The sequence below is a fragment of the Eptesicus fuscus genome, chromosome 2, assembly GCF_027574615.1.
Source record: "Eptesicus fuscus isolate TK198812 chromosome 2, DD_ASM_mEF_20220401, whole genome shotgun sequence".
Lineage (NCBI taxonomy): Eukaryota > Metazoa > Chordata > Mammalia > Chiroptera > Vespertilionidae > Eptesicus > Eptesicus fuscus.
In genome coordinates this window covers 21405030-21433003 of record NC_072474.1, presented here as the reverse complement: position 1 = coordinate 21433003, position 27974 = coordinate 21405030, and the positions used below count along the sequence as shown (strand labels likewise).

Here is a 27974-nt window from a genome sequence, read left to right as displayed (position 1 = left end):
TCTCACCCCTTGCATGTGATTGAGAAAGGAAAAAGCAGAAAGTGACAAAAAGTCTTTCTTTTGCTGGTTTCAGTGGCTACATTTCCATTCCAGAATTTGAATACCTTTTCCAAAACAAGAAGCCAGACACACACACACACACACACACACACACACACACACCTCTCTCTCTCTCTCTCTCTCTCTCTCTCTCTCTCTCTCTCTCTCTCTCTCTCTCTCTCTGTAGAGTTGGTCGGTCACTTTCTGTTCACTGGTTTTCTCTAGCACACTTCCTATCCCACTTTGTCACTGGCTCCTGTTAAGTCTGCTTAACTTTTAAATCAGCAGCGGCATTAAGTTAATGAAAGCTGTTCAATAAACACCTAAGTCACTTATTTACTAGAGTATACATCTATTTCCTAAAGTGTACACCCTTCAAAACTAGAGTGCAATGCAGCAGGAGAATCTCAAGCAACTTTTCAAAATATGTTTTTCTGATGAGCTGACAACTAGAGGAAAGGCGTTGAGATATCAGCCACTCTTGTAGATCTAGTAGGAGTAACGGGCAGTGCAGCTGCCTATGTTACAGAAGCCTGAGCCTACATGGCATGCAACAGGGTAAAGGCTATTAGGGAAATCATATAGATGGCCTGAAATCTGCCCTTTGCAGAGCAGCTATGACGTTATTTGGTCCTGACATTCCGTGGAGCCAAGCATACGTGTGGGTCCATAGAATGTAAGTGGAGAGTAGGCTACGTCTTGGTACAAATGAGAAATAAATAGACCCAAGTTGGCCAAGGAAACAAAAACATTTCTTTGTTCAGTAGAAGTTTCTAGGTCCCTAAGGCCACCACTCAATATAATTTTAACCAAACTGTCATTTTGCCATTGCTTACTTTATTATACTAGGTGATTTTCACTGGAATTGGAAATTGCCTAATGACTCCAAAGCTACACAGTTTTTAAATTATTGGCTGTGTTGCTGAATTAAGAGAATTGGCTTCTGGTGATTCCAAAGTGACAGCTAAGAAGTCTCATATACGTGTTACATTTACAGGACAATCAACATCTCTATTAAAGTCTACAAAAATACATTTCCCAGAAGGGTTCAGTAGCCAATCAAAAGAAACCAGTAATACAATTAGCAGCACCAGGTCTCCAGACCTAATTATTTTGTTTACAGGAACTACTGAAAATGCTGCTGTTCTCAGCCCAGAAATCATTCCTTCTTCCTGGTACCTGTGTGTCTAATTGTTAAAGTAAGGGTAGATTATTGTAAAATAACTGCCAGGTTGTCTTAGAAGTATCGTCTATCTTTTAAAAAGACTAGGTTTAGTATACATTAGAGTAAAGCTCAAAGGGCAAGGAGAGATAATTAATTAACAAACTCAATGTAATTTGCTGGGAGCATCCCGGTTTTCCCAGTTCTCTGCACCGTGCCGTACATCCAGCCGTCATCGATGGGCTGCACGTTGACAATGTAGTCGCCGTCCCTGAAGGAGACTTCATCTTCATCCTGGGCACTGTAATCGTACATGGCTCGGTAGGTCCTCTGAGAAAAGAAAGATAGGGTCACTATGAATACCAATATAGTCATGGCCACAAATGCCAATCCCAACAAACCAACCCACTCATAAAGCGACTATTAGGAATGTTTCCAAGTACATTTATTTCCGGAGAATTGTACACCAGAGCCTAGTGTTCTGACTGTGCTCATCTCAAGTTCACTAGGCTAGCAGAAAGCTCACATTTGGGGGCCAGAACAGGGATAGAGCAAGCCACTAAGTACAATTGCTAGCCTGTCAAAAAGTAAGCTTTAAAGTAGTGCAGCCCAACTCCCCCCAGGTTCGCCTAACCTCAGAGACATCAGGTGACATAGACTCTCCCCTAGTCCACGGTCTTCAGAGAATAAAACCTGCCATAGTGGCAGGCAGATCCATGTCACTGCCAAGTCACAACTGGCCCCTGGCAGAGGCAATAAACTTTTCTTAAGCTAGTATTTAAAATGTTTCTTTCCTCTTAAAAATATACAAAACAAATAAAAGAATCAATAATATACTCATTTTTTGGCTTTTGCATCACAGTGGTAGAAATTTAGCATATACATGTTCTAAATATTAGGGTACATAGTACTATAACTAAATCTCTATTATAATGAGGAAAATGTCTACTTCTTCACTTCAAACTATGTTATAAAACTATGTCATCAATACAGTATAGTATTGGCATAAATCAATAGAATAGGATAGAGAGCCCAGAATAAACCTATGCATATATTGTCAATTAATTTATGACAACGGACCCATGAATGCACAATGGGGAAAAGACAATCTCTACAATAAAAGGTGTTGGGAACACTGGACAGCCACATGCAAAAGAATAAAACTGGACCACTATTTTACACAATACACAAAATATTAACTCACAATGGATTAAGGATTTGAATGTAAGAACTGAAATCATAAAATTCCTAAAAAAAAAAAGTTGGTCTTGGCGATGATTTTTTTATTTGACATCAAAAGCAAAGTCAACAGAAGCAAAAAATAAATGGGACTACATCAAACTAAAAAGCTTCTGCACAGCAAATAAACCAGCATCAAAATGAATAGGCAACTTACTGAATGAGATAAAATATTTATAAATAATATATCTGATAAGTGATTAATATTCAAAATATAAATTGAGTTTTACCATACTTGTTTTCATTTAAGGCCAAGAGTTTAGCTGATATTAACATCAGATAATCCCCAAATCAAATGAATTCATACCCTGAGGAAACTGGCTGAGACACAAAGAATTTTAGAGCAACTAAGATAAATTTCAAACTGCGGGGGTCGGTGGGGGGCACCTGTTTCTAAGTTCTCAAAGGGCCAAGTGACTGTGTCAGTTGCTTGGAGAAGCAATTTCAGCATGAGATGTCACACTTGACATCAAAATGACCATGAACAGCGCTTCCAAACTTGACATTTAATTAATGAATTAATGCTTCAAGGTTTCCAATGGGAGGATTCCAAGACATGTTGGCTCTGTCATTTAGGTTTTAGTGGCCATTTTGATTAATGTCCAGATTAATTAGTTAATATGACCAAATATTTGTGTTTTACAGATGTGAATGAAGATCATAACTGGCTAACACCAATAATAAAATAACAATTAGGGTATTGCACTAGTAGAATCTTTGTGTTTCATTGTTTACATGTTTTCACATCATACCTTCCCTTCTCAATAGTTTATCTCTATACGTCTTTTGCTTCCTTCAAAAGGGTTGTACCAATGACAGCACATCATTTATCCTTTATTTGAAAATGTACATGCCCATTGACAGATGAACAGATAAAGAAGTGGTGCATATATACAATGGAATATTAGGCAGCCATAAAAAAGAATGAAATTTTGCCATTGGCAATAAAAAATGGCTTAAGAGGATATTATGTTAAATGAAAATGTCAGTCAGAAAAAGATAAATACTATATAATTTTGCTTATATGTGGAATCTAAAAAAAAAAATCAAAACAAATGAACAAATAAGACAAAACAGCCTCATAGATACAGAGAACAAAGTGATGGTGCCATAGGGGAAGAAGGGTGGGGGGAGTGAGTGAAAAAGGTGAAGGGGAATAAGAGGCACAAACTTCTAGTTATAAAACAAGTTAGTCGTGGAGACATAATGTACAGCACAGGGCATATAGTCAATAATACCACAGTAACTTTGTATGGTCATGGATGCTTACTAGACTTACTGTGTGGTGATCACAATGTAAAGTAAGTAAATGTCAAATCACTATGTTGTACACCTGAAACTAATATAATATTGTATATCAACTATATGTTAATAAATGATAAGTGTTAAAATATAAAATAAATAAAATTATTTTTCCATGTGTACTTATATTTTGGAGATGAAACGGGAACACTGGGCAAAAAGAAACACTTCAAAACCACACTTACTAGATTTGGTGAATGCTGCATTGACCTCATGGATGACAGGCTGGTCTGGTGCATGTACCCATAGCCTTGGGAATGGCTTTGCTGGTAGGCTCCAGGAAGGACAGGTGCTGCGCATTAAATACACACACGCATAGGTTCCTTAAAGCAAGTCTCAAACCCCCTCCCACCCCCTCAAGTGACTTCATGCTCTGCTAGCATCTTCTGAAACAAAATTCCATTTTTCAGTGCAATGTGACATTTGGGTAGTGATGTTATAAGCAATCTCTAGGTTAGTGTAAATTCAGTAATTAAGGACATATATAGGGAATCAGCTAAACATGCAGTTAACTATATTAGAAATATTTCTATAACTGCATTGCAGTTGCTATGTTAAAATAACACAAATACAAAAAATGAATTTCCCATACCCTCTTAACAATATTATATTTTCACTTGGCTATGTGATCCTCTTAGATGTGTTTTTTTTTTTAAAAAAAAGATATTTAAAGAAATGTAACTGGATTGTCAAACCAATAACAGAATATAAATGTTTTCACTGTATACTTCACACGTAAGAGGATATTTCAAGACATACATCTGCATATTTCAAGACATACATCTGAATGTTACCTTTACAAAGATGATAAGCACAGCATATGTTTAGCAACATATGCTTGTTTAGCAGTTAATAAGTCTACACCATTAAAATAAACCTTTACTTAGAATATATGAATTTTCCATTTTATTTTGCTGTAAGTCAAGACTAAATCAATCAACTGAAGCTGTTGCAAAAGCATGATAAACCAAACCACTTAAAGAATGTCATAAACATTGTCCCACTATATTAAAAAGAATACTATCAAAATAGTATTTACTTAATTTGTGCTGTTCTCACCACTAATTATGACATTCAAAAGACATAGTTTCTGCTTTGAAGAACACTGAATTCTAGAGAAATCAACAGAGAAGCTAGATAAAACCCCACAAAATCAGTAGACATATGCTTGTGTGTTTCTCTGGAAGTACTTTTCAGTATGGGTAAGCAGAAATATGGGCTTTACATGAGGGCATTTTAGTAACACGCCCTTCACTACATTTTGAATTAATTATATGATACATTAGTAAAACTTATGGAATACATGTGCTGTAAAAATCCATAACAGGTTCCCATTTTTGTTCAATCAGGTTGAGCAAAGTAATTATTGTGGGTTGATTATTCAGGTCAGTTTTTATAATAAAAGAATAAAGCAGATGTAATTCTTGGGTGTTATGAATAATTAATGTTTTATGAGTGGCACATTGATTCTAATGACATATGAGAATATCAAACTTTAAAGAAATTTAATCATCAGAAAATTACAAAACATTAATGTGTTCTCCTGATGATAATGACATTAGGTTGAATGGTGATTTTTAAAAATAGTTCTTGAATTAATTCATATTACAGTGTTGTTACAAAACTGTCCTGATTTAATGTCTAGATGTGGCATCAATCAGAAATTGCCAAGATATTTGTTTGGATTTGTAGTACATTATCAAGTTATTAAAACATTAAACTTCAAATACTTCAGAAAATAGCACTTTTTAACATTATCAACTCAATTTAAATATTTAATGTCAAGAGATGTCAAAGATATTGTCAAAATTCACTCATGAAGAAAAATAATGAAATCCCCATAAATAACTAGGCCACCTAATTAGTTGAGTCAAAGAGCCTTTTCTGTGTGTTGGAAGCTGGACGCATTGACCATTTATTCATTCCCTTGACTCTCAGCAAATATTTACTAAGTGAGTTCATGTGTGCACAGGGCTTACTGCATTGCCTGTTATTTAGTAAACCTCCACAAATGTTAACAGGCATCACTATCCACTATTTTCGAGGCATGCCAGGGCCAACAAACACCACTGCCCTCCTAGAGCAGCGATGGCCCTGGACATCTGCCCTTTGCCCAATTAAAGAAATGGCTCGGGATACTTAGGGCATTTCCAGTTAAATATATTAGTCAATAATTCCAACTACATATTCCAGATTGGCACTTCTGAAGAGGTTTTTATCCATTACACAAGTCATTTCATTAATTATTATTTTAACGTACTTGTAAATACTAAGTAAGGTTAAATAAATAACCCTGTAAACTTACTTAAAATAAAAATTAAACTTTTAATCCTTTGTTACACTATTTAATTATGTCCTTTAAACTTTAATGCACAGAGTTAAGTACAACCATCTCAAAATATTTTGGGGGGAAAACAAGACAGTTAAAAGACACAACATTAAATATACTATGTCAGATGCTGTAATATGTTTATGCTTAGATAGTTTGTACCTAATCCCAGTTAGAGCCCATCAGTACTAACAATTCAAGAATGTTGTTTAACAGTATTTTCTAATTTTGGCTTTTAAAAATCAAGTATATTCATGCCTACTCAGTTGCTCAAGTTTGACCTTAAGAGAACCTTTTGTTATTGTAAAATACCAAGAAATAAAAGTAATGTATTTGTGCCCAGCCAGTGCGGCTCAGTGGTTGAGTGTTAACCTATGAACCAGGAGGTCACAGTTCCATTCCTGTCAGGTCACATGCCAGGGTTGTGGGCTTGATCCCCAGTAGGGGGCGTGCAGGAGGCAGTTGATCAATAATTCTCTCTCATCATTGATGTTTCTTTCTCTCTCCCCCTCTCCCTTCTTCTCTGAAATCAATAAAAGCATATTTTAAAAAGGTAATGTATTTGTCCTAAATATGCCTGGTTTTGAGAGAGCAGGAGTGAAAGTGTAGAATAAGAAACTGTGGAGTAAATATAATCAGTCTATCTAGTCCTTATGGCTTCTCTTCATGCTTCTGTTGATTATTTCCATTTCCCTCTCTGGCTGCATTATTTAATGCAAGTTCCTTTGGGGTAATTGAACTTTGATATCTACTTTTTACCTGGTACAGTGAAAGAGTTATTAGGAAGCTCCTATTAGGGCTATGAAAAACATAACTGAGAGCCCAGATAAATCAACTTACTAAAAGCAAATGCCAATTTAAAAAGAGGCACAGGGTAAAAGGGAAATAAATGGTGATGGAAAGAAACTTGACTTTGTGTCATGAACACACAATACAATATACAGATGATGTATTATAAGAGTTGTACACTTGAAACCTATATAATTTTACTAACCAATGTCATCCCATTAAATGCAACTAAAAATACATAAAAAGAGGCACAGACATTGCTTTTTATTGTGTTTCGTTACACAAATGCTTTTTAGAAAACAAAACAAGCCAAAGAAAACTGGAAGCAATGGCTTTGGAAATCGGGTTTATTTGGTTAAAAGATAGTCTATGTGAGTTGGGAGATTTCTTCCATGAAAATATGAAATTCAAAGTGTTGTGCAAAAGCTAGATGTTAGGCTAACTTCACAACAAGCAAGGACTTCTTATGAAAAAGAAAAACACAGCACCCTCTTTATTCACTAGTGGTCAGGTCTCACAGGCATTGGTACAAATGGGTGATGGTAAGGACACAATCATCTTACAACCCAAGAATTTTGAGTTTGAGGGGTTTTTATTTCAATAACATAAAAGTCACAACACACTAGCTTTCGTTATCCTAAGGGCAACATAAAACACAGAAGTGTGACTCACTTTCATTTCACGTTGGTGAGATTTATTGACCAGAGATCTGGGAGCTGACAAAAGCTCCAAGGATCCTAGGGTCGGTTTGGAGTGTCCTGTAATACGTGTAAAACCAAAATCTCACTTCCGCTGTGCAATAAAGCTCTTCCACAATTAGCCACAACTAGTATTTCCTATTTACTGTTTATTCTTACGATGGTCGATCAAACCAAGATAAAGAAATAAGAAGCCCTGGCCGTTCTGGCACAGTGGCTAGTGCATCAGCCTGCAAACTGAAGAGTGCCATGTCGGACTCCAGCAAGGGCACATACCGTGGTTGCAGGCTTCATCACTGGCCCGGTCAGGGCATGTGCGGGAGGCAACCGATTGATGTGCCTCTTTCATAGCGATGTTTCTCTCTCTGTGTCTCTCCCCCTCCCTTCTACTCTCTCTAAAAATCAATAGAAAAAATATCTTTGGGTGAGGATTAACAAAACAAAAGAAGTAGACATGAAGGTCAGAAAACAGAGAGTTTTTATAAAGCGTCGCAAATCTGAAAATGAAAAAATGAGGAAATACATTCAACTATACAAAGATTAGAGTAAATGAACCACCCCCCCCAAAAAAAAAATGTATCTACAATAAAAGGAGAAAGGACCCAAAAAGAAGTCCACTTTGGGGGAAGTGCCAAGAGTAGGTGAAAGAAGTAGACTTTTAGTTACCAGAACTCCTCTTTTCGATAGGTGCATTCCCACTTTTCAGAATAAAAATACAAAGCTGACAGATTACGCAGGAAGGCAGTAAGTTAGCTCTGCACTGTGACACCACAACAAAGGTCTCCAGTCATTAAAGATGAGGTGGAGGTTTTAAAAACTGCACCAACACTACAGGGTAACAGTAGGTGGCCAAACTCCAAGTGCAAAAAATAAAAATAGTGCTATATTGATGTCTTGGCCTACTGGGGCTGCTATAACAAAATTCCACAGACTGGGTGGCTTAAACCATAAACATTTATGTCTCACAGTTCTACAGACTGGGAAGTCCCAAATTAAGGGGTCAGCAGGATCAGTATCTGGTGAGCTCTGGCTTCCTGACTCAAATCTCGGTGTCCTTAGGTGGCAGAAGTGGACAAAGGAGTTCTATGAAGTCTCTTTTCTGAGGGCACTAAATCCCATTCATGGGGGCTCCACTCATGACCTAGTCACCTCCCAAAGGCCCCCTCCTCCCAATGACATTACATTTGGGAATTAGATTTCAACATGTGAATGCTGGTGAGGAATGGGGTGGTGGGGGGAGAGACACAATGGCTATCTATAGACTTACCACAAACAGAGAAAATAATTGGGGGGATTTTCTTCTTGAAAAATCCAAAATAAGGAGAAAATCACCATAAGTTTTCCAATAAAGAATACAGGATGCAATAAAAGTACTGTCATTTAGGCTGTTTCCAAATCTTAGCTATTGTAAATTGTGCTATGAACATTGGGCTGCATACATCCTTTCTGATTGGTGTTTCTGTTTTCTTGGGATATATTCCTAGAAGTGGTATTACTGGGTCAAATGGCAGTTCCATTTTTAAATTTTTTGAGGAAATGCCATACTGTTTTCCACAGTGGCTGCACCAGTCTGCATTCCCACCAGCAGTGAAGGAAGGTTCCTTTTTCTCCACATCCATGGATTAGAAAACTGTGGTAAACTACACACTGGAATACTATGCTGCTGTAAAAAAGCAGGAATTCTTACCATTTGCAACAGCATGAATGGATCTGGAGAGCATTATGCTAAGTGAAATAAGCCAGTCAGTGAAAGATAAATATCACATGATCTCACTCATTTATGGAAAATAAAGAGCATTACAAACTGTTGAACAAAAATAGACAGAGGCAAAGAAGCATCAAACAGACTGTCAAACTACAGTGGGAAGGTAGGGGAGGGTTGCGGGGTAAGAGATCAACCGAAGGACTTGTATACATGCATATAAGCACAACCAACAGATGCAAGACACTGGGGGCGGGGGGACGAGGGCAAGTGCCGGGAGGTAGGGAAGGCCGGGGAGGAGGTCAGTGGGGAAAAAAAAAAAAAAGAGAGAGAGACATATGTACTACTATTTGTAATACCTTAAACAATAAAATAAAACAAAACTTTTTTAAAAGTACTATCATATTTTCTAACACTTGACCACAGTTTTATCAAAGATAAAGGGTTTTTTTGGGACAAAGAATTTCTATGTAGACTATTATAGGGGGATTGTAATAGTCTATTGTAGACTGTTACAGGGGGATTCTATAGTCCCTCCAGTCCTCACTGAAAGAAAACAAAATAAAAGATAAAGTATAAAAATGCTGCTAGTTTTGAACAAAATATTAAATAATAAGCAAGGTCCTAACTAGACCCTATCCGGGCCATGAGCACGTGATGGAGTAATCTATACTAATAATAGCCTAGGTGGCGTCATGCCCTCATGTTGTCACAAGATGGCCGTCACAAGATGGCCATGTGCACAGCAGAGGTGGGACCCAGCGGCCGCCCCACGTGGTGAGGCCTGGGGGTCCCATGGCTCTGCACAGCACAGAGGAGGCTGGTCCCAGCATCTCCACCGCCTCGGGCGAAGGAGGCGGGTTGCAACAGGGGAGGGCACTTGTTAGCAATCAGGCCGGCAGGGGAGGGCAGTTGTGGATGATCAGGCCAGCAGGGGAGCAGTTAGGCATCAATGAGGCTGGCAGGGGAGTGGTTAGGGGGCGAACAGGCTGGCAGGCAGGTGAGCGGTTAGGAGCTGTCCCGGATTGTGAGAGGGATGTCCAACTACTGGTTTAGGCCCGATACCTGCGTTGGGCAGTCGGATATACCCCAAGGGGTCCCACGTTGGAGAGGGTGCAGGCTGGGCTGAGAGACACCCCCCCCTGTGCATGAATTTCATGCACCGGGCCTCTAGTCCTATATAATAAAGAGCTAATATGCAAATGGTTGTCACGCCTTCACAACGTCACGCCATAATGGCTCAGACACTCAACAATGGGAAGAGAGGAATAGGGACCAGCCAGGCACAAATGAGCTCGTGAGAGAGGAATGGGGACCAGCCAGGCTGCAGCCCAGAAGAGGGACAAGCCACCCACCCTGTGGTCCCGGGTGCCTGTGGCTGCAGCTGCGGCCAGCCCGGGTGAAGCCAGCCTGGGTCCTGGGTGCCTGCGGCCAGCCAGAGGGAGGGAAGCCCGGGTCCCAGGTGCCTGCAACCAGCAAGAGGAGGGAATCCTGGGTTCTGGGTGTGGGCGAGGCAGAGGCAGTTAGGGGCGATCAGGCCAGCAGGGGAGCAGTTAGGGTGATCAGGCAGGCAGGCAGTGGTGGTTAGGAGCCAGCGGTGCACCGAGCCTCTAGTTGGTAATAAAATGGGCCCATGATGTGGACCCATTCACACATGCCATGCAGAGTTCCGTGTCAGAGCCCCAGTCCTCACAGCATCCGGTGCTCTTCACAAACCAGAGGTGAGTACTAAAGCCACAACATTTATGCCTGTGAATTTAGAAATTTCTAAAAGAATTTAGAAAATTCTTTTCCTTCCCTGCAGAAAACAGAAACAAGCCAGGTTGCCTCTAGGTTTGGAATTGTTTGTTTTTAATGATAAGCTGTGAATAGACAGCTGCCTAGGAAGCAGGCTTGCTACTTAATAAGCCATTAACATAAAAAGGAAATTATCTACAACTGAGTTAAAACAACAAGTTTTAAAGACATGCATAACCATCACTGTCATATATGCTCAAATGTTGAAAATCATATGTAAAAATAAAAAAGCAATCACTACTATTTCATATGTTCAATTCTGAGCTCAGGCAGGAGCTATGAACTGTGGAAGAAAAGAGACTGAGGAGGAATCAGTTACTTGCAGTGGTTTCCACCCTGGCTGCATATTAAATTCACCTTGGATCTTTTAAAACCATATTCCATCCACATCCCCAGACCCAGTAAATCAGAATCTCTGGAGTGGGACTGGAGGGACTGGATACTGATGTTTTATTTTTTAAATTTTCCAAGTGATTCAAATGGTCAGCCATGGTGATAAACCACTGAACTCCTGTCGGCTTCCTCCTCTCCTGCCTGACACAAATTTAGGAGCATGTGTGGCCCTGTTTGTGCTATTCCCAAATTCCCTCTCTTTCCCTGAAATGGGATGGGATATTTGTGTCATTCCTTCACCCCAAATTCATATGTTGAAACCTAACACCCAATGTAATGGTATTTGGAGATGGGGCCTTTGGGAGGTGATTGGGTCATGAGGGTGGAACCCTCATGAATGAGATTAGTGCCATTATGAGAATAGGCCATCTTGTGAGGACACAAGGAGAAGACAATAGTCAGGCATCTGGAAGAGGGGCCTCATCAGACCTGACCATGCTGGTACCCGGATCTCAGACTTCCAGCCTCCAGAATGATGAGGAATAGATTTCAGTTGTTTAAACGCTCACAGTCTATAGTACTCTGTTATAGCAGCTGGAAGAGGCTAACACATACTCTGTCCCATGATTTGTTTCTAATATTTTTGGAGGCAAATGTTTAAATCTGGGACTCAAGAAGCAACTTGGAATTCTGAGAAGATATCTGAATCAACAGAAAGCTCCCTGGAGAATAATTTGGAGGCTAACATGGAACACTCCAAGTAAAGCAAGCACCACGAGGGGCACAACCATTAACAGACTTAGGGAAGCCGGCCCCACTATCCGGGGGCTGGCCAGAGCAGAACCTGGTTGCCATCTGCAAGGAAAGGAGATTGCAGCCAAAAATTGCCTTTGCAAATTCAAAAATTCTCTCAAACCAAGGCTATAGTCCTAACAATTTTCTCCTTCTAGACTCCCCTATTGTCTTTGTTTTAATTTTCTAATTTTAGGTAAGTTTTATCACTATAAAGTACTGCAAACCTCTTTTAAGAAAATCCATTACACAGGAATATATTTAAGTATGTAGGTCTGAGCCCTGTGAGACTTGGTGGGAGAAAGAGCAAACACAGGATTCTGCTTCCCAAGGAATACAAGATATGAATACACTAAAATTTAAATAATGTAAATGACATGCTTACAACTAGGGTGACCAACCCGGTTTGCTCAGGACTTCCCCAGTCTTAGAACTGAAAGTTCTGCTTCCCGGGAACTCCTTTAGTTCTGGGCAAATTGGGATAGTCAGTCTCCCTACTTACAGTGTATCAGGCCCTTGCTTAACGTGTCACATGCATAAACTGGTGTAACGGTCACCGTTTTATAGATGGTAAATCTGCAGATTTTATAGATGGAGACTGAAGGTTAGCAATATTCCGTAACTTTGTCAAAAATACCAGAGCTAAATAGGAGCCAGGATTCAGAAGCCAAAAATCTGACTGCAGAACCCAGACTCTTGACTACACCACACTGAAATAATCATGGAAGTAGTGACAAGACAGCATGAAGCTAACCTCCAAGTAACCATTGTGAGATTCAGGAACCTGGAAGAGCCCTATGGTCTAGAAAGCAGGAAGCTTTCAGGAGCAGTGAGGGCTCATTCCAATGCTGGGAGTGCTGGCAGTCAACCATTCATTCCTGCTGGCGGGGCAGACAGGACTGAGAGGGAGGGAGAGGACAAGCACAGCTTCGGGAGATGCACACTCAGGCTGGCTGTGCCCACAGAGGCTACTCTGTTTGTCACTGGCCTTTTTTTGTGGTAAACTTTGGAATATCAACCCCATAAGAAGTTTTTCTGTGCCAAAGGTGTGCCAGACCACCTCTGGGAGAAATTATAGTGATAATAATTCATTTATTTTTGGAAAAGCAAGCTCAAATCCCAAAGAGTAGAATCACTTCTGGAGCAATGGCTTTTAGATTTATTTTCAGTGTCATTTTAGCATCTGATAAGTCTATGATGTGTGTGTTTAATTTTTGTTTCTTTTCCCCATTGCCAATGCTATCCTATTCTACCCAGAACAATTGTCATTCAGTCACCTTATACTGCCTGAATAATTTCAAGTCTGTGTTGAATTCCGGCTCCTAAATATGACTCCTACCACTTTCTCACTGAGCAACAAAGACACCCATGATGATGTCTCTTAACAATTTTCAAAATCATTTTGTAGAACACAGCTGAAAATGTTACACCCCAAGTCAGCATCAGAATAGTGACAAGCTCTTTTCCCACAGACATGCTAAGAATTTTGCAATACAATTAAATCCAAGAGATTATTTAAACATTTTTCCCTAAACTTAAGCAGTCATGTTTATAATGTTGCTTTAATCAAACATAAGTTGAATATTTAAAGATTTCTAATTACCCACTGACTGCAAAATATACAGATTATGTACTCTTTATAACTATGCATGCATATATATAAATACATAAATATATGTGTATATATACTGCTTTTCTGGACAATAATTTAAAATATAACAAATTTTGTTTTGTGTTTTTTCAATAATTAGGAACTCCAGAATCCCAAAACAGTATTTTAGAAGTTCTTACTTGGGACAACTAAGCCAAATATATAAATGAAAGTTGTCTCATTTGGCTTAGTTGTCTCAAGTAAGAACTTCTAAAATACTGTTTTGGGATTCTGGAGTTCCTAATTATTGAAAAAACACAAAACAAAATTTGTTATATTTTAAATTATTGTCCAGAAAAGCAGTATATTCTGATTTCAAAGCTAACTGGTTTGTGAATGTTCTCTGATTTGAATAGATCTAGAGATTTAAGAATATCTGTTATTTTGCCTCAGAATAATCTAGCCAATTTATACCTACATCTAGATTTGAATTTCAACTTGTGTATTTTTTTTCTCTGATTTGTTTATAATTTTTAGCTACTTAAGCCAAAGATAAACTCTCTGACCTGTCATTATAAACCAAACCACAAATATAAGTGGGATTGTCATTAAGGGAAAAAGAAATAATTTCTGCCCCAAATTACACAGTCTTTAATAATATTTTCATGGCACAAAAATCCATAGGGTATATATCTGTGACTACACAACGAACACACACACACACATTACCCCCCCCCAAAAAAAAAGAAAGAAAATAAAGAAATGTACAGTATAGATACATTTGTAGTTTCCTGACAAGCACTATATAATGTGGGGCAGTAGTTTGAGAAGATGAAAGCAATAAAGAATTAAGAATAGCAGGTGGACAGAACACTGTTTACATTTAGGTAAACCATATCATCAAGTCTAACTTTTGGAAACAAATTATGCCATGACTAAAAAGTCAGCTCAAAGCAGATCCCCATTTTCCTTGGTGAATAAAACTGCACATATTGTATGAATCAATCATACACAGGAAAATTCTTCATTCAAGTACAACAAGAGAAATGCTCATAACGCCATTGCAGAGGGTATTCTGTAAATACTTATTGAATAAATATATATAATATATTTTTAAAGACTTAAAACTGGACTATGCATTTGTGCTTTTTTCTCCTGTGCTAATCAATTCAACTCTTCGGGAATATCATCAATCCACAAGGAGTTCCAAAATATAGTTTTACATTAGACACCCTTAGCGACAAGCCACATAAATATCACATATAGATATATCTAAGTTTTGGTTACATTTCTGAACAAGAAGATAAATTTTTTCAACCAACACACATATATGAAACTGACTCAGTGTGTCCCTGACATGATTTGAAAATAGAGAAATGTAAGGAAATGAATGTAAAGAACTATCTGGGTCTCACAGAACCCAAGCACAAGTTCAAGGTAAGTGGCTGGGTAAGTGGCTGAAGAGTCACAATCAAGTAGAGGTAGGGAGGTGAGCAACAGGTCACTGTGATCAAAGGCACACTATCACAAGGACATTTAGACAGGACAGAGGTAAGATCCTAGATCTTAAGAGACAGACTTGTAAACAACAATTTCAGTACACATGGATCAGGAATATGGTGAAAATAAAGATCAAGAACCAGAAAGGATGTCTGAAAAAGTGTGGCAGGGGCAGATCAGCAATATCTTAAGGGAAAGATTGGGCGATAAGGAGCAGGGGATCTGGCCACAAGAGAAGCATCATGACAACAAGCCTGGGCAACAGGAGATAGTGAACAAACAAAATGCAGAAACTCAGTACACATCAGCCAGCAGTGTCCGTCCATGAAAATGTTAAGTACTTCCTGTTAGAGTCAGGATCCAGTTCCCATGATCTACTAGCCTGGGGCTTGGGGCAGAAGGATGTGGGCACCTGGATGAAACAGGAAGTTGGGGAAAGCGGGTAAATTCATGTCTACAGAAAAAAAATGTTATGGCAATCCTGTTTTATATATAAGGCAAACACATAAATATGCATGTGTACTATCCAACGTGGACATCAGTTTTGAGCCATAAAAAATAAAAACTACTACTTCCAATTTTACTGTGATTGTTCAACAATATAAAAAAAACAAGAGTTCCTATTATCTCCTTTACATGTATGCCACTTTACAATTTACAAAACTCTTGCAAAGTTTTCTCACTTGGTGCATAAGCCATAGCCACATTTATATCTTTCCTAGTGATCAAACCTCCCCTTTTCCCAATCAACTCAGCTTCACAGGAAATATATTCTTAATGTTTTACTGTTTGCTACTTTAAGTGTCAGATGTTTCTCCTTCATACGCATATGGAAGGAACACTTTGATTTAATTTTTGCAAATCAATGAAAGACACATGGGCATCTTGGAACAGGTGCTATTCATTAGTATTTAATTCTTTCCCCAACTTCACACTCAGAAAAGGAAACTTATCACGTTTCTTTCATTCCAACTCTATTGATACTAGGAACACGAGTTTCTCTAAGCACTTCAAATTCAATCAGAATACTGGGCAAAAGATTGCGACTTTATGAATTCTATTCATGTTAAAAGAGATTCCGAAACACTGCTGGTTGTGCAAACATCACTTTCAAAATATATTAATAGCTTATTAATGTGCCTGAATTTAACATTTCTGTTCTCAACTCAATGGCAAATTTAACTTTTAATGATGGCTATTGTCCTTAGGAACTCAAGGCACATCCTAGAGGTCTTTGCTGAGTCTAGGAAAGTGATGATTTGTTTTTGCATTTTGTCTCCTTTCATTTACTCATTGAGCCCTCCTGGTCCTGTGCTAGGCACTGGGAGGGAAGTTATCTGACACATGCATTCTGTCTCCACAGAGGTCATGATCTAACAAACTGGAATACACCGAGATAAAGGCCATGAAAAAGGTATGACTTTCAGAATTCTGAAGTACACTTCTACTCGATTAAGGACAAAAGTCATAACTAAAACACACAAAATACTAAGATGAGGAGTATTGTATGAAAACAGAAGTGTTAATGTAGGAATGATTTACTGCTTTCTTGGTATGAGAGGTCATTAGCAGACTCAGGCTTTGTAATAAACACAGATTACAACGTTACATTCCGGTGACAGAAACACATAAAATACCTGAAGCAAAACTGAATACCATTTCAAACTGAAAAGAGTAAACAAGGGATGAGATTGCAAACATAAAAACACTAGCAATACAGAGCACTGTAAATTAAGGAAAACTGAGGAAATACGAAGTGATACCAGAAGGCAAATACATGTTGCAGGCAAATGAACCAAAGACAAACATGAAGATCAAAAAAGCCTTGCAGTGAGAGAAGCAGGAACCATCAGGATTATTGCCTCTTAAGAAACTGTGTCAAATGAAAGTACGTAAGCTAACCTAATTGAATGTCAAAAGGCAATAAAGATGATTTCCAATGATACTATTCAAGAATCAAGTCAAAATTCGATGAAGTTTAAATAGAAGTCCCCTTTATTGCATCAAAGTAACAGTAGAGATGCAAAATGAAAACCCTTTGGTAACTTAATATCTTGGAAAGTAGACTGAAACGTAAAGAAAGCCCAAAATAATCACAAAAGAAAATGAAAATACTCAGCAATCAAAGCAGTTTGGGGAAGTATCATGAGAAACACAGAACTAAAACAATGTTAAAAACATAAGGGAGAAGCCTTCTATGTTAATGCTCATGAACACCAAATGGGAGTGATAAAAACATCGGACTTTTGCCTCAAGAAAATGAGCTGATTATCTAACCCTTTGTGCTAACAATCAGAATTTTCTCTAACTCAGAAGAAGGAGCCTAAAACCATGACTCCCACAATTGCCAGGCCACTTAATCCACAAAGTAAAACAGATCAGCTTCAGGACATAAGCACGTTCTCATACACAGAAGTTACAGGAAGAAAATAAAAGTTCATTTAAATTGATGGCACTCGGACTAGAAATGTAAAATATCTCAGAAAGCTTCTTGCTCTATACCCTTCTTGGTACAGATGTGGAATCTGAGCCTAAGAAGGTTATAAATGCCCCCCCGTGAGCACAGACCATGTAGTGAGAGCGAGGTGAAGCCCAATGTCTCATCCTCCTGTGGCCACTGCAGATCAGCACCGCCACATGCCACCCCAACAACAGGGACACAACATGTTTTATCATTAAAAATCCTAATCAAAATTAAAGAAACTAAGATAATCTGGATGAAAAAGTGGCATTTCTTAATACTAACAACATTTTCTTTTTCATCTTACCACTAGCATGTACTTCTCTAAATTTCTTTTCAATTTCTAGAATAGTGTTTAAACAAATGCATATGATGGACTGTTACTACTCTAGGCACTAAAGGTTTGCATCAAGCAGCTGTCATGACCATAGCCGCTTCGCACTTCTACAGAGTCAATCAGCGCTTCCTCACCAGCGCCCAGCATAGGGCACATTTCAAAGGGGACCCTAAATTTCAAAGCAACTGAAGTCATGGATATGACTCTTTCCCTTCCCCACCAGAAAAAAAAATACCCTGGGAATGTTTTCACTTTAAGTTTTTTCCAGCTATGCTTTAAGGTTATTTAAACAGATCAAAACATCATCAAAACAAAAATGAAAGAATTTTCTTGAAAGCTTTACATGATAGAATTTTATTTTTAAAAAGTCATAGTTAGGTTTATATATGTAATTTTAACATTTAAACTATTAATTTATTGTTTACCTAAAATACAATGTTATATGTCAATTATATCTCAATTCAAAAAAAGAATGAACAGCCAGCTGGTGTGACTCAGTGGTTGAGCATCGACCTATGAACCAGGAGGTGGCATTTCAATTCCCAGTCAGGGCACATGCCCAGGTTGCAAGCTCAATCCCCACTGCTGGGTGTGCAGGAGGCAGCCGATCCATGATTCTCTCTCATTGATGTTTTTATCTCTCTCCTTCTCCCTTCCTCTCTGAAATCAATAAAAACATTTTAAGAAAAGAATAAGCAGAAAGTAATTTAATTTGGCCATTTCATTCATTCACCAAATATTTGCTGAATGCTTATTCAAAGAACTGGAAATAAATCAGCTAACATCCCTGCTCCTGTAGGGCTTCATTCGAGTAAGAAAGAGAAAGGTGGTGTCAAGGGCTAATGGGAAAAAAAAAAGTAAGGTAAAGGGACAGACAGCGCAAGAAGGGGTGCTATTTTATCTCTGGTAGAGAGGATCTCTCTGATAAAGCGACAACTGAACAGAATGTGAAAAAAATAGGGTGAAGCAAGCTTTAAATAATGCACTAGATCAGATTAATTTAATTGATATCTTCAGAGCATTTCACCCCAAAGCAGCAGAGTATAGATTATTTTTAAGTGCACATGGTACATTTTCTAGGATAGACCACGTTAGGACACAAAACAAGTCTCAGTAAATTTAAGAAGACTGAAATCATATCAAGCATCTTCTCTGACCATAATAGTATAAAACTAGAAATCAATTACAAGAAAAAACTGAAAAACACACAAAGACATGGAGACTACATAACATGCTACTAAACAATGAATGGGTTAACAATTAAATCAAGGAAAAAAATCGAAGGATTGTAAGAAAATACTATAAACAACTATATGCTAATGGACTGGACAAATAGGAGGACATCTATAAATTTCTAGAAACATATAATCTTCCAAAACTGAATCAGGAAGAATCAGAAAAATCTCAATAGATAGATTATATCTAGTGAAATGGCAGCAATACTCAAAAAACTCCCAGCAAACAAAAGTCCTGACTGGATGGCTCCACAGGTGAATTTTACCAAACATTCAAAGAACTAACACCTACCGTCCTCAAACTATTCCCAAAAATTCAAGAGGAGGGAAGACTCCCAAGCTCATTTTATGAGGCTAGCATTATCCTAATTCCAAAACTAGATAAGGAACTATACAGAAAGAAAATTATAGGCCAATATCCCTGATGAACCTAGTCCTAACATCCTCAACAATATATTAGCAAACCAAATGCAATAATACATTAAAAAGACCATACACCATGACCAGGTGAGTTTATTCCAAGGATGCAAGGTTGGTACACTATCCTCAAATCTATAAACATGATACACCACATAAAAAAAATAAGGGATAAAAATCATATGATCATATCTATTGATGCATAAAAAGAACTTGATAAAAACCCTTTATGACAAAAACTCTCAGCAAAGAAGGAATAGAGGAAACATACCTCAATACAATAAAGGCCATATATAACAAATCCATAACCAACATCATACTCAATAGAGAAAACTAAAAATATTTCCCTTATGATCAGGAACAAGGCAGGGATGTATGCTTTCAACACTTTTATTCAACATAGTACTGGAGGTCCTTAGCCATAGCAATCAGACAAAAAGAAATAAAAGGAATCCAAACTGGAAAGGGAGAAGTAAAACTATCATTATTTGCAGATGACATGATACTATATAGAGAGAACCCTAAAGACTCCACCAAAAAACCACTACAACTGATAAATGAATTCAGTAAAGTAGCAAGATACAAAATAAATATCCAGAAATCAGCTGCATTTCTATACACCAATAATGAACTATCCAAAAGGGAAACTCAGAAAACAATCCCATTTACAATTGCATAAAAATATACCTTGAAATAAATTTAACCAAGAATGTAAAAAAAACCATACTCAGAAAATTACAAAACACTGAAGAAAGAAATTGAAGAAGATATAAATAAGTGAAAGCATATATCATGTCCATGGATAGGAAGAATTAACATCATTAAAATTTCCATATTTCCCAAAGTAATCTATAGATTCAATGTAATTGCTATCAGCATACCAATGGCTTATTTAAAAAAGAAAACTAGAACAAAAATTTATATGGAACCACAAAAGACTCTGAATAGCCACAGCATCTTGAGAAAAAAGAACAAAATTGGAGGAATCATGCTACTTGATATCAAAATATACTGTAAGACCATAATAATCAAAGCAGCATAAAAGCAGACATACAGATAAATGGAACAGAATAGAGAGCCCATGCCTTTATGGTCAATTAATATTTTTCAAAGGAGGCAAGAACATATGATGGCGTAAGTCTTATAATAAATGGTGTTGGGAAAATTGGACAGATACATAAAAAAAGAAAAAAAAGAAAAGAAACTGAATCGCCTTGCTGCTTGCTACACCACACATAAGAATAAACTCAAAATGGTTTAAAGATTTAAATGTTAGACTCAACACCATAAAATTCTTAGAAGAAAACACAGGCAGTAAAATCTAAGACATTTCTCATAGCAATATTTTGTATGTTATATCTCCTTGGGCAAGGAAAACAAAAGAAAAATAAATAAATGGGACTATATCAAACTCAAAAGTTTTTGCATAGCAAAAGAAACCATCACCAAAATGAAAAGACAACCCACTGAATGGGAGAATATACTTGCCAATGATACATATAATAATTTAATATTCAAAATTTATAAGTAACTTATAAACTCAACACCAAAAAAACAATCCAATTAAAAAGTGGACAAAGGACCTGAATAGATACTTCTCAAAAGAGGACTTACAGATGACCAATAGATATATAAAAAGATGGTCAATGTCACTAATCATCAGAGACATGCAAATTAAAACCACAATGAGGTGTAATCTGACACCTGCCAGAATGACTATCATCAATAAATAAAAAAGTGTTGGTGAGGATATGGAGAAAAGAGAACCCTTGTGCACTGTTGATGGGAATGAATATTAGTGCAGACTGGAAAGTAGTATGGAATTACTTCAAAAAATTAAAAATGGAATTGCCTTATGACCCAGCAATTCCACTTCTTGGAATTTATTCAAAATAACCCAAAATACTAATTCAAAAGAATATATGCAACCCTAGGTTCATTGCTATGGTATTTACAATAGCCATAATTTGGAAGCAACCCAAGTGACTATCAGTAGATGAGTGGATACAAAGAAAATGGTACATTTACACAATGGAATATTACTCAGCCTGAGAGAGAGAGAGAGAGAAAAGAGAGAGAGAGAGAGAGAGAGAGAGAGAGAGAAATCTTACCTTTTGTGACAGCATGGATGCACCTGGAGAGTATTAGCTAAGTAAATAAACCAGTCAGAGAAAGACAAATAACATATGATTTCACTTAAAGTTGGAATCTGATGAACAAAATAAACTACCAAACAATATAGAAACATTATGGCCATTACCAGAGGGAAATGGGGGTGGGGGAAGGCAGGAGAGGGTAAAGGAGGGGATAAATGGTGATGAAAAGAAACACGACTTGGGTGGTGAACACACAATACAATATACAGATGATGTATTATAGAATTGTACACCTGAAATCTACTTTTATTAACCAATATCACTTCAATAAATTCAATTTAAAAAACAAACAAACTCGAATCTAAAGAACAGAAAGGACAAGGAGTCTAAGTCTACAATAAAAAAAAGTAATCCAGGCTGTAGCGGGTGCCCATAATTTGCTTAATCCCAGGATATGAACACAGGAGAGCACCTACAGAGTGAGAAAGAGGCCATTTAAGGAAACAACAAAAAAAGTATGATGGGTAATTAAAACATTTTGAAAATACTACTGATGGATGCACAATATTATACATATAATCCATGCTGCTGAATTATATACTTAAAATAGCTAAAATGGCATAGTCCATGTTATATATATTTTATCACAATAAAATAATTTAAAGGAAGTATGATGTACAATATGACACAAAAATATCATATCTTTTAAAAAAATACAATTTGTTGAGAGTAGAAAGTAAATGTTCTCACCAAAACAAAAACACAAATAAGTAAATCTTTAATAACAGCTTTATCAGCAGTATTAGTTTAACATCCAAAACAATTTCAACTAAGAGTTTTGGACCTAATCCACCAGTTTGGATGTAGTAAACAGGAAAAAGTAGAGGAACAGGTAGAAGAACAACCAACAGAATTTTTCTTAAAAAAAACAACAACCCTCATATCCCAAATGTCATACCCAACTTCCTTTTGGCAAGATCTAGCAACCACTTAGCCACTCCAATGTAACTATAAGAATGGTTTCTCTCAATGGAAATACAATACAAATTTTGCAGAACTCAAGTTTCCACTCTGGCTGTGTATATCCATCACATACAACTCCTGTAAAACACACTCACGTAGCAGATCCTAAAACCCTTTTGTCATCAAAGATCTATTTGCAGTGAAAATAGTAAAGGAAGAAGGGAAAAATAAACATGCAAAAATGCAAATTAGTAGTTTTAAGAAAAACAGGGCTAAACTTTCTAAACATAATTTAAAATTTTCAAATACACCCAGGCTAAATGCTTATACAGAGGTGAAGACTGTTAAAAGCACACTGTGACACATTTTTTAAAATGAATTAATTTTTTTTCAGAATGGTTAATGCTCGATACCTCCTTCATCAGACGGTCTTGTCACCTCACTGCTGCATGAAAAACTAGGGTAAATCTCGGATATTTCTGACTTGTCATCTCCAAGAACTGTACCAAAAGTACTGCTCGAATGAGATCGAGACCGCTGTCTCCTATATTGACTTGCCTTTTCTATATTGGAGGGAAAATATTCATACTTGTGATTAAGTGAATTGAAAAACAAAAGAAACAAAACATTACTTAAAAGTTTAACAAGAAAAGCAATCCCTTATTAAATAATAATCCAAAAGCTCAGTATTATAAATTCTAATCACCTACTCCCAAACTTTAACATACATTGTATCAACTATATTAATGACTTAATGACCATTTACACTCACTTTTAATCTAGATTTTAAAAGAGATATGAGAGATGGGAAATTGACAAGAACTAAGAAAACATTAGTAAATTGATAAATTTCTATCAAACATAATGACTGATTACAAATAATTGTTTTTAAGTGTCACCAAACACATAATATTTGTTGCCTTTTCTATATTTTTAGAAATTTAAATGCCTACTTGGGTGATTATATGATCAAATTGACTATTAAAATTCCTATTTTGCCTTGAGCTTTCAATTTTATCAATATCAGCAATTAAATCTAAAATAGAAATCAGAGAGCAGCGCAAGACCTAAGTGATATGATGTCTATTTTTATTGTTTAAAATAATTGCATAATGTCAAAGCTTTGGTTTACTAAAAACAGTCTGAAAGTCCAAAATATCAAACCATGCTATCACTATATTCAAATATCCAAACCATTTGGGGTTTTGTTTTTAATTATAAATATGCAGTCTAAGTTACAAGTCAAATAAACTTCCTATGGAAACTATAAACTTTACATTATATAAAAACTCAGAAGTAAAATTTAGGGACACATGAAGTTTTTTTTAAAGACATTTATGATGCTATATAGGTTATCTCCCGACTGTTTTATATAACTAGAGGCCCGATGCATGAAATTTGTGCAAGGGGCTCAGCCCTCACAGCCTCAGCTTCGTCCAGAAGGTCATCCGGAAGGATGTCCGGAAGGTCGTTCGGCTGTCCGGTCTAATTAGCATATTATGCTTATATATAAAGATTCTTTAAATCTACCTTTAAAATATTGTATTTTTCATGAAACTGATCTCCTTTACGTTTTGGCAGTTTAGTGCAATCCAAATAAATGCATTTTGAAAGCCCATAAAACCTATAAGATAATATTTACTAATCAAAAGCAGATATAAGTTCTAGATGCCTTTATTTTTTCAATTTTTTGGTTAATCCTCATCCAAGGATATTTTTCCATTGATTTTTAGGGAGAGCGGGAGAGGGAAAGACAGAGAGAAACATAGATGTGAGAGAAACACATCGATTGGTTGCCTCCTAGACAAGCCCCAACCAGGGCCCTGGGCTAGGGAGGAGCCTGCAACCAAGGTACATGCCCTTGACCAGAACTGAAGCCCGAGACCATGTGGTCTGCAGGCCGATGCTCTATCTACTGAGCCAAACTGGCTAGGGCTCTAGATGCCTTTTTAAATGAATCTAGAACAAACTAATCTGGATATATGAAAAAGCCCTTTTCAAGTTCTGTTTTCATAAATGATTAATGGAATTTTAAGGCAGCCTAGCACTTTTTTAGTTTTTTGAATCCTCAACTTTAAAATGTACATTACACAATGCACTTCTACAGTTCGGAGGAGCTCCACTTTTAGGACAAAACCATGTAAATGGGGAGGAACTCAAAACGCAAGCAGTACCAGAGAGCATGTGTAGACTTCGAGACTGAATATTGTCTTCCAGGGGGTCAATGTCGAAGATGGAGCCAGGATCTGTGCGCCAAACTTTGAGGTCTTTTACCAAAAGGAAAAAATCAACAAGTCAAGAATGAATAAAAAAAAAAGTCAGCACCAAAGAGAGTCAAGAGAAAAATCATGAAAGGGACCTATGTAAAGAGAGAACATGTAATAAGCAAACACACTGCAATGCAGACGTCAAAGGAGAACAAAGAAAATGTCCGCTCAGCAGGAAATGTGTTGAGAAAACTTTGGGATGAAATGTAAGCTGCCCTGTTTATCTTCATAGCCGCCCCCCAGCACACATGCACGCCAGACAACTCTGTGCATCTCCCCACATCCCTGCACTCCGATCCCTCATGCTTTCCACACGCTGAAACAGGTACAATGTTTAATGAAAACTCCTGATTGAAGACATATGACTAATTCTTTATGTGACCGAGAGGTGTTTGTCTGAGAAAAAAAAACAAAAATTCTCTCCCTCTAACAGAAATAAATGTTTAAAATGTAGGCAAGTGGTAGCCCAGTTTTCACTGTGAGCCAAAGAGCACAAGCTAACCCACATACTGTAAGATACATTTATTTGAAAAGTACAATAAAGCGAGGCACCGAGAGGGATGGGAAGATGTATGAGGTAGAGCTGCCTGCTCTCAGTGCACCACAGATTAGTTCACCACTGTGGTCAGTATCAGACTCTGCAAGCCAATTTATTCTCTTATTTTAGTTGGGGGCAAAAAGCTAAATCTAATGACTTTCATGTTTTCAGTCTCTCTACCTAATGGCTATCAAGTCCTAAAATGATCTGTACAGTGCTGTACCAACAACAGGGAAATAAAAACCTAGTTAATGATTTGTGGCAGAAATGGAGCTTTAGTTAAAAACAGTTCATTAGTAACCTGGAACTGGAGATCTGTTTGTCTGTCTTTAATTAATATTGTATAGTGCTTACCAGGCACTATTCTCCGTTATAACATAACTTGTTTAAGCTTTACAACATCGTAAAGTAGGTATTATTACTATTCCCATTTCATAGATGAAGAAATTGAGGCAAAGAGATGGAGTTAGCTTAGCCAAGGTTAGGCAACTAGTAAGTAGTAGAGCCTCCAAAAATTGGCTTAGTCTGAATTACTCAGGAAACCTCTAAACCTGTATTTCTATGCCTGGTTCAGAAGTTTAATGTTTGTTGAATGTAATACATTTTGTGGTCTCATAGGCAAGTCTTCAATGGAAAACAGTTTCCCCCAATTAGGAAAAAAAAAAAAACTGACTTCAGGATTGCCCAGAAAGTTAATAAGTTAGAGTTGAATATCTAATATTTTTAAAAATTTATAATTTCTATCTCGAAGGTAATGAGTACTGAATTCTGAGAGCTCGAAGCCTAAACAATCTCATGTTTAAAAGGAATCTCACATTCATTCTTGGCCCCTGACCTGGGGTGGGCCCCTGGTGTAAGCTGTGCAGACGTCACCCTCCTGGGAATCAGACGCTCTGCTCTTAGGAGACGTTGATAAAAGCAAGGAAACTCTCTAACCCTGTGATACTTTTGATGCAAACCTCACTATTTATCCAAATGATCACTGTAAGCAACCAACTTGGGAAGATCAGCAAAACTATCAACTACCTGCAAATACGCTTGGAATCCCTCTTTGGAAAACACTTTCAGAGTCACTTAGTAACCGTCCAAGTAACTCGCTGCCCTACTTCATTACCGGTGTTTTACACTAACACACGAGCCTGTCAAATATACAGTTTCCTCATCCATCTCATCTCCAAATGGCCTCTCTGTAGTTCCACAAAAGCTTTTACATTTGAAGATGATGTCATCTAACACTGAGATTGCTGAGAGGCATTGTTGCACAGTTACAAAAATATACATATTATTTGAGCAATGTAATTGGACTGGCTATAAAAATTCAGAGGCTAACTGCTCAGAAGAAGACAACAGTCATTTGGAAGTATGGGTTGTTGATATGTACTGAAAAATTAATAATTTTCCTGCCTAGTGCTGTCTTAGACTTCATAGGATCCTTGCTGTCTCAGCCCCCTTCAAACACTATGTCCCTAAGACTTCCCCTGACTGACTAGAAGGAACAGCAGGAAAAGAAGGTTCTTTCCTCTCTGATGTGTGGGACTTCCAGACAGCTCTCAATTACCCCAGTTCAGAGACAATATTCAAAAAAATATAAGCTATTCATACAATGAGTCAGAATCTCTCTGGAGATTTGTGCTAGACAATGACTGGAGTACAATATATTGATCAAATACATAAGGTAAAGTAAAACCAAACTAATTGTTCAAACCGTGTTATCACCCAAGTTCGATATCAGGCTGCTTCTTTGCTTAACAGGTAGAAACATCCTTAAGGCCAGAAAGTTATTAAAGACAGAGAGTGTCCAATTACAGAAAGGATTGAAACAATACCTGGCGAAAGCCACGAATCCCATTCAATATGGTGCATCAATAACACGTTGGTCCATTTGCAATTGGGCAGCACATCACACATTGGAGGAGCTGTCCAATGAACAAGGAGGCTACTTCTAAAGCTTGGGCAAGCACGATCCTTGTGACCTGCTGAGAAGGAGCGTCAGCTTACCAACAATGATGCCAGGTCTCCTGTCCATCTCCACGACGTGAGGGTGGACACCTTTGTAAGCGGCATCACTGACCACCTGGGTGTTCTTCCTCACGCGCTCCGTCACGGGGTCATCCACGACAGGGGTAAAGCCCCTCCCCTTTGTCTTTTCAAAATCTTCGTGATATTTGACCTGAAAAAGAGGTAAAATAACATTAACTCAAACTGTAATTTCCTATTATTACATAGCTCACACATTTCTGACATAACGACAGCTGTCACTGCACCAGCTACATCTAGCTTATTTTCTGCATATAGGTACGTCTTTCCATTCCAAATATAACGTCTGAAACTTCCGCTTCCTAGCATCAGAAATCAAGCGCTGATATATTCACAGTTTGGCATCATTA

At 37.5% G+C, this 27974-nt stretch overlaps 1 protein-coding gene across 3 annotated transcripts in view; it reads right to left on the bottom strand.

Moving 5' to 3' along the window:
- Positions 1–236: 236 nt before the first annotated feature.
- The window catches only part of NEBL (nebulette), a 382588-nt gene continuing 354850 nt past the window's right edge, over positions 237–27974 (bottom strand). The window contains exons 24-28 of one of the 3 annotated variants that reach the window (XM_054725859.1): positions 27586–27757; positions 24957–25049; positions 23196–23345; positions 3928–4034; positions 237–1531 (exon numbers count right to left, since the gene is read on the bottom strand). In XM_054725859.1, the coding sequence (XP_054581834.1) occupies positions 1355–1531; positions 3928–4034; positions 23196–23345; positions 24957–25049; positions 27586–27757 (699 nt within the window). In that variant the 3' untranslated portion in view covers positions 237–1354. The remainder of the gene's footprint in view (positions 1532–3927; positions 4035–23195; positions 23346–24956; positions 25050–27585; positions 27758–27974) is intronic. The other 2 variants (XM_054725865.1, XM_054725862.1) reach the window with 2 other exon arrangements.